This window comes from Vitis riparia, chromosome 7 (assembly GCF_004353265.1).
Source record: "Vitis riparia cultivar Riparia Gloire de Montpellier isolate 1030 chromosome 7, EGFV_Vit.rip_1.0, whole genome shotgun sequence".
Taxonomy (NCBI): domain Eukaryota; kingdom Viridiplantae; phylum Streptophyta; class Magnoliopsida; order Vitales; family Vitaceae; genus Vitis; species Vitis riparia.
Window position 1 is genome coordinate 162,412 of NC_048437.1, and position 12,507 is coordinate 174,918.

General features: G+C 33.1%; 1 protein-coding gene across 2 annotated transcripts in view; it reads left to right on the forward strand.

Annotated features, from left to right (window-relative positions):
- The window catches only part of LOC117917891 (uncharacterized protein At5g08430-like), a 49,928-nt gene extending 44,630 nt beyond the window's left edge, over positions 1–5,298 (forward strand). For both annotated transcript variants that reach the window (XM_034834351.1, XM_034834350.1), the window contains exons 7-8: positions 3,821–4,074; positions 4,664–5,298. In XM_034834351.1, the coding sequence (XP_034690242.1) occupies positions 3,821–4,074; positions 4,664–4,974 (565 nt within the window). In that variant the 3' untranslated portion in view covers positions 4,975–5,298. The remainder of the gene's footprint in view (positions 1–3,820; positions 4,075–4,663) is intronic.
- Positions 5,299–12,507: the final 7,209 nt, after the last annotated feature.

The following is a 12,507-nucleotide window of genomic DNA, read 5'->3' on the forward strand; positions in this document are numbered from 1 at the left end:
ATCTATTCCCTTATGAGTTTAATCAATTAATGGCATTAAGGTGGGCTTTCATGTGGTTTCAATACCTAAAATATCAGTTTCTAAGGCTGGTTGAGGAAGAGAAGGTTGTTTAGTAGGTTCACGCCATGGAGTAGGAGTTTCACCTCTATTTGTTCCTATATTAGGTTGTTCATCATCACTACCTAAGCCTACAATCTGAAACACATCTACAAGATCCAAATCTTCACTTTTATTCTCCCATTGAGGATGAGTGTTACAAAAATATGATTTTGTTTCCAAAAAAGTCACATCCATGGAAACAAATACTTTTTTTGTAATGGGATCTAAACACTTGTACTCCTTTTGTGTTGGAGAATAGCCAACAAAAACACATTTTTTTTGCTCTAGGATTAAGTTTTGCACGATTGTGATTGTGGACATGAATAAAAACAATGCAACCAAAAATTTTGAAGGGTAAATATATTGAAACATGTGATGTACGAAAGGAATTTTTGAAAACATGGGAGGGAATTTGGAATTTTAAACTCTTGCTGACATTCGATTAATCAAATAGTTTGCTAGAAGAATTGCCTCTCCCCATAAATACTTAGGAACTTTTGTTGAAAATAGCAATGATCAAGTCACTTCCAAAAGGTGTTTATTTTTTCTTTTAGCCACTCCATTTTTTTGTGGAGTGTTATTACAAGAACTTTGGTGCACTATACCGTTTTCAAGAAAATATTTTCCTAAGATGGTGTTGAAATATTCCTTTCCATTATCATTTCTAAAAACTTTTAATGTTTGCTTGAAATTGTGTTTGAACTATTTTTTGAGAATTTTTAAAAACTTGTTTGGCTTTAGATTCTTCTTTTCATAAATGTACCCAACTTATTCTTGGGTGATCATCAATGAAAGTAATAAACCATCTTTCACTCGAGAGTGTACTAACCCTAGACGGTCCCCAAACATCACTATGAACAATATAAAACGGTTTAGAGGGTAAGATTGTAAAGGAAAAGATACATGGTGGTGTCTTTCTGATTCACACACTTCACATTGAAACAAAGATGGGTTTTTATTGCTAAACAAATTTGGAAACAAATATTTCAAATATCGAAAGTTGGGATGACTTAGCTTGAGATGCCATAATATTATTTCATTTTCACTGGAAATAGAAATGGATTTAAAATAAGTACTTTGAGCTTCTTTTTTTTTTCTTTTTTTTTGATAGGAAACCACGCAAGAATATATTGATAGAAAAAGAAGTACAAAAGCTTCTTATTCAATCCCATCTTTAAATAATTATGGTCCTCCACTTTGTCTAGCACTATCAATCATTCTCAAGCTCAAATCCTGAAACTCACATCGAGATGGGAAAAAAATTAGTTTGACACTTTTGATCTTGTGTAGTTATTAACAGATAATAAATTGCAAGACAAATTTGGAACATGAAGGACATTATGAAGAGTGAGAGATGAGGAGATAATCAATCCTTTTCCAACTATAGCTGAAAGTGAGCCATCAGCTATATTAACTTTTTGATTTCCTGCACACGAACTGTAAGATGAAAATAGCTTTGATGAACTAGTCATATGATTGGTTGCACATAAATCTATGATCCATGAGCAATTAGAATTGACACTAACAAGGGTTGTGGTAAGATAATTACCTTTTTAAGCTAAGGAACAAGAAGGCAGCTAATTTGTTTGGGATGATTGAAGAAGTTTGCACAATTGATTTATTTGTTCCTTTGTGAAAGGAGGGGTCTCTGTGGAAGCTTTTTGTCCTTGATCAGTACTACTAACCTAAAAAGCACGAGTTCCCTAATCCCTTCTTCTTGTTTTGTGGCTTACCGTCTATCTTCCGACAGGTTTCACACATATGCCATTAACGTTTGCAGTGGTCACACCATGGTTTTTTTGTCTGTTTGGCATCCTTTTTTTCTCCTTTATGATTGTACCCCTTAGAGACAAGAGCAGAGTTATCGATTTCAAGACTTGCCTTTGGTGCAGGATTGCTCAATATAACATGTACTCCACGATCTCGTTGCTTTGACCGTCAAAGCTTTGATTTCAACTTGAATATTTGAGATGAAATTTTCAAATTCAAGTATATATCACAAACTACCTCCCATACATCTGTAGCAGTTGATAAAAACAAAAAAGGTTTCCAATTGCAGGCTCCATAGAATTGATGAGTCAGAAAATTATCATGAAGTTCTTAGATCTCTATGCCTTCATATTCAGATCACCAATTGCTAGCCTTTTTACTTCACCAGTTAAATGGCTAAGTTTTCCTTTTCCATCAATCACTAGTTTTATTGATTGAGCCCATTTCATATAATTTTTACCATTCAATTTATGAATAGTTAAATGAAGAAAGTTGGAATTTTCTAGGCTATTGAACAAAATGACAAGGCTAATCTGAGAACCCTCTAAAGCTGCCTCTGTTGATGCATCATTCTTAGTAGCACTGATCATGGCATTCTTCGTCATTGACAAATTTTGATTGAGAGCCAAAGCTCCAATACCATGTAAGTGTTCATGGGGAGAAAAATGGTTTTCTTCATTAAATTGAAGTCAGAATAATACATGGAATAAACAAAGAGAGATTTTACACCAGAATCTCAATCTCCCTAGGAAATATGAACTATTCAAACAGGAAAAAACAAATCTAACAACTCCCTTATATCCCTAATATTCGATTTTGAAATTCAAATGTATTAATAGAAAAACTAACAAATTCCCGAACTTTTCGTCAAAAGCTATGCATGCTTTTTATGATTGATGCATACTCTCTAGTCTCCATAGTATAAGGAATAGTACATTCCTCATTTTGGTTTCATCTTATCCCATGTGTGTAGCCAAGTCCTTTTACATTAAAAAATTTGTTAATCAAGTATTAGAAGGAATAATTTTATTTTTCAATATTTGAGTATGTAATATATAAAATTTATTTAAACAAGTATTGTAAAAATAAAGAATTATTTTTGATAATATAATACTATTTTAATCATAATAACCTTACTACTCAAGAAATAAATGTCAAAATGAATGGTTAATGAAAATAAAATTATGGCTTTATTAAATATAAGTGTAGTGTGGTAACTTCTTAGGTCCATGTATCTGCCTAAACCTAAACATATGACTTATCTAAACATGTGGGAAGACAACTTTAAAAAATATTTGCGCTAGTTCATGTTGTTTGACGTGTTTGGTCAGAAACTCTGATGCTTACATTTTCTGATGGTGTATGATCACAGATTTTATTCATTACTTTGGAGAAGCTAAATATTGGAGTTGGATCAGAGAAGATTTTTCAAAATCTATTTACATCATTGGCCATGGACTGGAACAGTAGTTTTAAAAGAAATTAAATGTCTTTTTTGTCATGATGGTAAGAGCAAAGAGCAAAGAGCAAATAGCCATCCTTTGATGGCAGTTTGGAATTCTCTAGCCTCTTCCAAAGGAGCATTTTTGGTTTAGTTTGTTGTTTGAGATACAGATCCTATAGTAGTTATCTTATAACCACTCAATTAGTTATCTTATTCACTGTCGCATTGCTTGCAACCTTTGGGATATGTGGCCACAAAGTTCTATTTGGTAGAATAGATTTATGAGGACACTGAGCTTCCACATTTAAAGAGGGAAATATTGTTCAAAGTACTAGTTTTTCTGGTTTCTTGATCAAGGCAGTTTAGATCATTTTCTTCTTTTGGTGTTTTTAGATTAGTGTTACTTCCTTGGTTACATATATTGCAGTCTTTATTTGGTTTTATATGTTTACTACATATATTAAAGCTTGACAGTACTTTGGACCCTTAACTTGGCTGAGCATTTACGCTGTTTGAGTACCTTGAAAGAAGGCAATTGCTTCAGACGGAATCAGAACAGTCACGGCTGTTGCTTGAGGTTCCAGACATTGTTGCAGAAGAGATAGAATTGGAAGCAGAACCAGAGGAGTTCTCAAATAATGCAAAAGCAGGAAATGACCCTTTGATAAGACCAATCCCAGAGAAGATTTCAGATAGTCTTATGTATAGTTCAGCAGTTGAGCCTGTATCAACCCAGATATCTGGTGGCATGGATGCTGCAGGTGTGCTGACAAAACTTATTTCTTTCAATGGAATTTCCCTCCAGAACAGGGAGATTCCATTGTTTCCTTCATGAATAATTTTCTTCATTTTCTGTGTGCTCATGTGAGTGAACTTGTAGATGGGTTAATTTTCTTCATGAATAATTAACTTTCCATTCACACTAGTGCCGGACCTTCTGGGCATGGAAATGGCATGTCGTTTGGATTGGGGAGTAGCCTTTGCAATTGAGTGCTAGAACTTGAAATGTGTTCCTGAAGTACAGCAGCTGGACATTTCATGACTAGCTCTGAAACTGGTGGTTGAACTTTTGGCTGTACCACTGATAGCTTTGATGCTCTTGTTTTCTTAATTTTGGTTTTGGTGTAACCTAATGATGTACGTCAATCCTACGACTCCAGATATGTGATACCTTAATACAATAATTAGATTAGTTTTCAGGGTAGTCAGAAGTCCCTAGATTTTGTAGATATGAATTTTACCTGACTAACATTATCACAAGCATTTTAATTATTATTTTGCATTTGAAGCGTGGTGCACTTATTATCAGGTTTATCAGTATTAATAACAGAAATTTTATTTCGTATCCAGGCCAATACCTCACAGGTACACCACGTTATGGTTCATTTAAGGCCACTGAGGTGATTGAATTGACAGACGATGAAGACAAACAAGAGGATCAAATTGGAGAAAACCAGAGTGTTGGTGAGCATCTTGGAAGCTTGATATGGTATTACCTGGATCCACAAGGACAAACACAAGGCCCTTTCTCAACAGCATCGTTAAAACGTTGGAGTGATGCAGAATACTTTCCTCCAGACTTCAAGGTCTGGAAGAAGGGTGAGAACCAAGAGAATTCTGTGTTACTGAGTAACATGCTTCACCAGAGTTATACAGATTGATAGAGGAAAAAATAAAAATAAAAATAAAAAATGAAAAAGATAAGGTCCAGCGATTGTACAGCTTCGGGTTTGTGTGTAAAAATTTTGTCCGAGAGACCTTTTGACTGGACTTCTGTATTTTTCATAGTAGCAAGAGCATAAATTTTGCCGGTTGACAGTGTCATGTTCATTTTTTTTAGTTCAAAAATGAAAGCCTGTTAGACCAAACGGTTTATTCTAACAATTTCATGTACCCATGATTGACATTTGATTAGCCTGTAAGCAGTCCATCCATGAACCAGAGAGAAACTTGAAATAAATGATTAGCCTTCTCTTGCTCAAAAATTACCATTTAGTAGATATGGAAAAACTTCTATATAAACCTGGCAGACAAAGATATTTTATTTATTTGCAAAATTAAGTGACGAGTTTTACAACCCATTTGAAAGTGATTTTAGGATGATTTGGAAGAGTTTCATGGTGCTTGAAAGCACTTTTCGTATGAAAGCTAGGCTTTTGATGAAGTTGTAAGTGTTTGAACATTTATTGGGTCTTTGGTAAAAGTGTTTGAAAATAAATTCTATGATAAAAGTTGTATGCACAAATTTTGGGAAGCCCAGTAAAATAAGTAAAATTATAGAAAAAATTTTGTATTAAAATAATTGTAGGTGTAGTACCTTCACGATTTTCTCATATTTATAGAATATTTAATAAAGCCTTTTCTCTTTGCGAAGCCCTTTTCCTAGTGTGAAGTTGCTTTTCGGATCCTTTATATCGAAGGAAGTCGTCACTATTTATAAATAAAATTAAGAAATTAAATTTAAAATCTCCAAAATTTGATCACTTAATTCAAAGAGTTTAAGTCCTTCATTTTAAGAACCTGTTTCTTACATTAAAAAAATTTGTCAACAATAGAATTTTGTTTTTTTTTTTACTTAGCTAGAAAACTTATTTCCTTTACCTAGGAAATTTATCAGAATATTTTTTTTATAATTCCCTCTTGACTTTAATTATTTTATTTTATTTTATTTTGAAGACCTCTTTTTGTAGTCTCTCATATTTCATCAAGTGTCGCCTTTTGAGTTGCATGTCATGTGTTTGATGTGTTTGATACAAAGGATCCATCACTTGTCCAACTCAAATTTTGTTGAATTAAAGAGTCATAATTTTGAAAACCAATGTTGTGATAATTTAATCACTAAAATTTTCTATGTCTATAAAGGCATTGATGGCTAGAAGACTAGTCTTTTACACCACTTGGTTGATTTGGAGTGGACAAGGTGTGAATGGATTGGAATTAGGGTTGGATTAGAAAATTACTAACCAAAAAATATAAAAGTTAGTGTGGATTAAAGGTTTGAGGAATTTTTTGAAACTTTAATCCGTATATTATTATTTTATTTTTAAATGATATTATTTATTATTTTATTTAAAATATGGAAAATATAAAAAAGATAATCAAATAATTTTAACTTTGTCTTTTACAATTGTACATCCTAGTAACTTTATCATTTTTGTTTAATTATAAAAATGTTTTTAAATAGAGCTGTCATTTATAGTAAAGTAGTACTAGAAACTAATTATATATTTAAAAAGCTTGTAAGATATTTAGTTTTTTAAATTTATATTATATTAGAAATAAGTATTTTATTTATTAGGAGACTTTCCCATAAATCCTGTCTCAAAATAAATCAATGAAAACCCAGGAGAATTATAGGAATTCGAGTTGGCTGCATAGTTGGTGTGAGTTAAGAGGTTGGGTTTTGTATGGATTAGATATATAGATAGGCAAATTTGATGGAGGTTAGCCTTCCATCCAAAATTCCAAATATCCAATCCTAACTTTTTACCAACAGTAACTCCACATAGTAAAGGGCTGTGATTATAATCAATTTCATTGCCATACTTGAACCATTTGTCAAAAAGTGATTGAGCTAGGTTGGACATCATCAAATGTGGGGTGGACAGTGGAGTAGGTCATGAGAATGTTGGAGGATATAATGGTAGGAGTATTTCTCAAGACTCTATTATTAGGATTCCTCTGTCTTTCTTTTTCTTTTATACGTCTAAATACCTCTATTTAACTCCAACTCATCAACTCTTTTGGGCATCCATCAATGAGAACAAAAACTTAATCAAATCCTAACTTTGATTTTATTATTGTTTTTTTTAGCTCACCGGCTATGATGCCCTATAATTTGCTAAGATTAACTTAATGGAGTGTCCACTTGAAACCATTTTGGTTGAATATTGATGTAAAATAAGGCTTTTAAATTACTTTCTTAAATATCTAAGAAATTTTGATTGGTTGTTTTATTGACCAATTTTTTTATATTAAGTCATCAATGAAATTATAAACATGAAAACCATTTTTTTTCACAGTATAAAAGTCCCGACCTTTGTTTCTACGAATAAAACAAAAAAAAAAAAAACTAAGAGAGAGGACTTCTAATTAAAAATAATAAAAAATCGTGTTCCATTCTTGTTTTGACTTTCTTAGAGAGAAAGATAGAAAGAAAAAATGTATTTATTCTCGTTGTTTAAGAGAGATCTTCTTTGAGAGGTAGAGAAAAAAATCTCTTTTTTTTTAAATAGTGACAATTTTTCAATTGTTTTAAAACTCTTAGAATTTGCTCCACTAGTTTAAAACTCCCAAAAATTACTCCTTTATTTTCTCATTTATTGGGTTGGGTCGAGTTAGCCTACTTAGGCACCCAAACCCAACTCCAATAAATGCAAAATACTTAAAATCCATTTCTTTCATTTTTAAATGATGACTTTGTTCCACAAGTATCTTAATTGTAAAGAATATTCTATTCACTTGGGAGTTTATTCCCATTCCTTCCTTTTCAATTTTTATTTACATAATTTTGTTTTTTAAAACAAAGTTTTGCCATAATACTGGAAAATTGGATCAATCATGCATATCAATGACATACTTCATATTTTATTATTTTGTATCAAGTCTAGTCTTATTACTTAAAATCATGATCTTATTTTTTTTTCTTTACTTTGATGTTATTTGTTTAACCCAATGTTATTTATTTGTATCTTTATTTCATATATTTATATTTTCATTCAATATTTTAGATTTTATCATATACTTTCAATATTTTATGTAAAAAGTATAATTATGACAAATCTTAATGATTTGTGGCATGCTTAATTTATTATAGTTTGGTATAATACTTGTAATAGATTAAAACTTTTTTTTTTTCTCATAGAGATCACTATGGAATGTTTTAAGTTTTTTTTTTTTTTTTTTTGCACGCTTATTTTAGTGCATCAAAACATGTTGTGCTTTTTTTTCCAAACTCATTGAGATAAGTATCAATTTTATTTCAAATATATGATTTAATAGTGCAAAATACCCCCTCATGAAAGCTTGAAAAGCTTGCATCCCGAACTTTCATTTACTCATCAATGAAATTGTAATTATTTTTAGAGGATTTTTCTTTTCTATTTTTTAAGTGGATATCCAAACTGTAAAACATTTGTTGTAAATAAAATTAAATGTTAAAGGAAGCATAACCTTTTGAAAATATTGTATTATATCAAACACAATTGGGAAATATTCAAACGGTAAAAAGAGTTCTATCTCAATGAGAAAATTTTTGTTTATTGAAAAATATTCACACACCTAAGTTATGAAAAACTTATCAAGCATTCTAAAAAATATTTTATGCAGATTTTTGGAAAGCATAAAAATTTCAAAACAATTTAAGAACAATAATGTCTTTTCTTTTTTTTTTTTTCAATGATTATTAGTTGGTCAAATTAGGCAAAATCCAATTTGAATAGTGCAAATTTAGTTCAAGATTAGATTATGCTCAGGTTTTAGTTTTGGAAATCTCCACTGGACTTAACGTGAATCAAAATTATAAAATCTTAATAATTTTTTATTAAAATAATATAAAATTTTGAAATTATGAGAAGATTAAGTAAATATCAAGTATTCTAATAATGATAAATTTGTTCGAAATGAATGAATACATTGAATGAGTGAATGAATTTAACCATTTCTAGAAACCTAAAAGCATCAAGAAGCTAAAACGTTTTGGCTTATTGAAGTTTAACAATCTCTTCCTCCTCCCCCTTTTGTAGTCTATATAAAAAAAGACTCTAACTCTCTATCAAAGAGATTAAGTTCCTAAATTCTAGCGTTGAAGTCATCAAAACCTTCATTCTTTTCATTTGTTGTGATAGAATTAGACACAATTCAATTCGCAGGGAATGGTTACAGAGTGTTGTTGCTACTACTCGAATACCGTTTTATCCTAGAAGACAGACGCCTTGCAATTCTCAAAGTGCCAATAGAGAAGGCGAATCTATTTTTAAAAAAAATTGTGACTTCACAAGACTCGATTTTGTTCTTTCTTCTCTTCTTTGTTTATTTATTTATTCATTTTTATCTTTTCTTTTCTTTCTTTCTTTTTTCCCTTTCTTTTCTTGTTTTGACAAATTAACCAAGGTACAACTTACAAAACTTATACAACTTTCACTTTTACCAAGGTTGATAAAGTAATTCATAGAAAAATAAGTTTAAAAGGTTACTAATTATTAGTAATCAAGACTTTGTTAGTTTAGGTTGATAGTTTTGTTCCTGACATTCTTGGATTCAATTCTATAGACTTCATGAGTTTTACACTAATCTTGAATATATTAGATCACTGTTAATTCATTCACAAGGTTCTCCATACAAGAATGGTTGAGTTTATTTGGAGTCTAATAAAATACATTAGTTGTGTTGTGGGTTTATGTGCATAATAGGCTCTAAATTAAATGAAAATGTTGGGATGTTCAGTTAAAATAGTCAAAGTTGTTAGAATTTCATTCTATTAATAGTTCCTAGTTTTTGGGACATGTTGGTAGGATTTGACTATTTCCTTAGCCATTTACCACGTTCTTATGTGGGCTGTTTGTTTCCTTTTTAATCTCTTTTGTAAGGCTTATATAAGCCCGTAGCTTGTTTTGATTTGAATTAGACTCATTCTCATATTGTGAGTGAATTGCATTATGTCTACAGTTTACAACAATCTGGTATCAGAGCCCCATCATGGGGCCTGATTGTGAGAGAAAAGAAACCGCAGTTTCTTGTAGAGAGAAAGAGTGAAAAGAGAGTAAGATAAGAGAAGGAGTGATCAAAGTATGGCAGCTGAAAGTAGTAACTTTGTTCAACCTGCAATTCCTAAGTTCGATGGCCATTATGATAATTGGTCTATGCTTATGGAAAATTTTCTTCGTTCGAAGGAGTATTGGAGCTTGGTGGAGAATGGAATCCCTGCCGCAGCAGAAGGAATAGAGCCTACTGAAGCTCAACAGAAGGCAATTGCAGATCACAAGCTGAAAGACTTGAAGGTTAAGAATTATCTGTTCCAAGCCATAGATCGAAACATTATGGAGACCATCCTCAATAAAGAGTCTGGTAAGCATATTTGGGACTCTATGAAGCAGAAGTACCAAGGTTCCACAAGAGTCAAAAGGGCACAACTTCAAGCACTTCGAAGGGAGTTTGAGGTTCTGCAGATGAAAGAGGGTGAAAGTGTTGATGAGTATTTTGCTCGAACACTCACCATAGCAAACAAGATGAAGATTCATGGTGAAAGCATGAAGCAAGTGGTGATCATTGAAAAGATCCTGAGATCAATGACTTCAAGGTTTGACTATGTTGTGTGTTCAGTTGAAGAGTCTAATGATTTAGACACTTTAACCATTGATGAGTTGCAGAGTAGCTTGTTGGTTCATGAGCAGAGGATGAATGGGCATGGAAGAGATGAGCAGGCATTGAAGGTGACCTATGATGATAAATTTGCTGGAAGAGGAGGTCGTGGTCGTGAGCTTTTCGAGGAAGATGAAGAGGAAGGGGCAGACAAGCATTCAACAAAACTATAGTTGAGTGCTACAAGTGTCATCAATTAGGACACTTTCAATATGAGTGTCTTAAATGGGAGAAGGGAGCACATTATGCAGAACTTGATGAGAAAGAGGAGATGCTATTGATGTCGTATGTGGAGCTTAACCAATCAAGGAAAGAAGATGTTTGGTTTCTTGACTCGGGGTGCAGCAATCATATGTGTGGAAATAAGCTGTGGTTCTCGGATCTTGATGAGGAATTCCGGCAATCTGTAAAGCTCGGGAACAATTCCAAGATGACTGTATTGGGAAATGGAAACATTAGAATGCAAGTTGCTGGAGTTACTCAGGTAATTACAGATGTTTTCTATATTCCTGAGTTGAGAAACAATTTGCTAAGTGTTGGACAATTGCAAGAGAAAAAAGTGGCTATTCTGATCCAACATGGAGAATGCAGAGTCTATCATCCTGAGAAAGGGCTCATTATGCAAACATTAGTGTCTGCAAATAGGATGTTCATACTGCTCGCAAGAGTTATGCCAAAAGCTCCCACTTGTTTTTAAATAACTCTTGAAGACAATACACACCTCTGGCATTGTAGATATGGGCACCTAAGCTTTAAGGGTCTCAGAACATTGCAGTATAAGGAGATGGTGAGAGGGTTACCACAGCTGAAAGCATCATCCAAAGTATGCACTGATTGCATGGTGGGAAAGCAACACAGGGACACAATTCCAAAGAGGAGCCTGTGGAGAGCATCACAAAGGCTACAGTTGGTACATGCTGACATTTGTGGACCCATCAAACCTGTCTCCAACAGTAAAAAGAGGTACCTTATTAGCTTTATTGATGATTATAGCCGTAAGGTATGGATATATTTTCTTACGGAGAAGTCTGAAGCTTTTACTACCTTCAAGAAGTACAAAAATCTTGTTGAGAAATAGACAGAAGCTTCTATTTGTTGTTTGCGCACAGATAGGGGTGGAGAGTTCACATCTCTCGAATTCAATGTCTTCTGCAAAACTAATGGTATTAGTAGGCAACTCACTGCAACTTATACTCCTCAACAAAACGGAGTAGCTGAGCGCAAGAACAGGACAATCATAAACATGGTTAGAAGCATGTTATCGGAGAAGCAAGTCCCAAAGAATTTCTGGCCAGAAGCAGTGAACTGGACAGCTCATGTGCTCAATAGAAATCCTACATTGGCAGTAAAAGACGTGACCCCTAAAGAGGCTTGGAGTGGTGTTAAACCCAATGTTGATTATTTTCGGGTTTTTGGATGCATCGACCATGTTCATGTGCCAGATAACAAGAGAAATAAGCTAGATGATAAGAGCTTTCAATGTGTGTTGCTAGGGGTGAGTGAAGAGTCTAAAGCATATAAACTTTATGATCCAGTGTCCAAGAAGATAGTTGTAAGCGGAGATGTTGTTTTCGAAGAAGATAAGTGTTGGAATTGAGGGAGGAGTAATGAAGAAGTAAGACTTGATGTGCTTGAATGGGAAGATAACAATGAAGAAGGGAATGAAGATGAACAAGGTGAAGATGACCCTGAAGAGGGGGTGGCAGTAGAGGGAAGAGAAAGAGAGGACAACTTGTCTTCGAGTGAGTCACTTGGTTCTTTGAGTGAGTCACTTGGTGAAAATTCAGGAGTATCTGGAGAAAGCTCACCAAGCTCACAACAAGGGAGGAACAGAA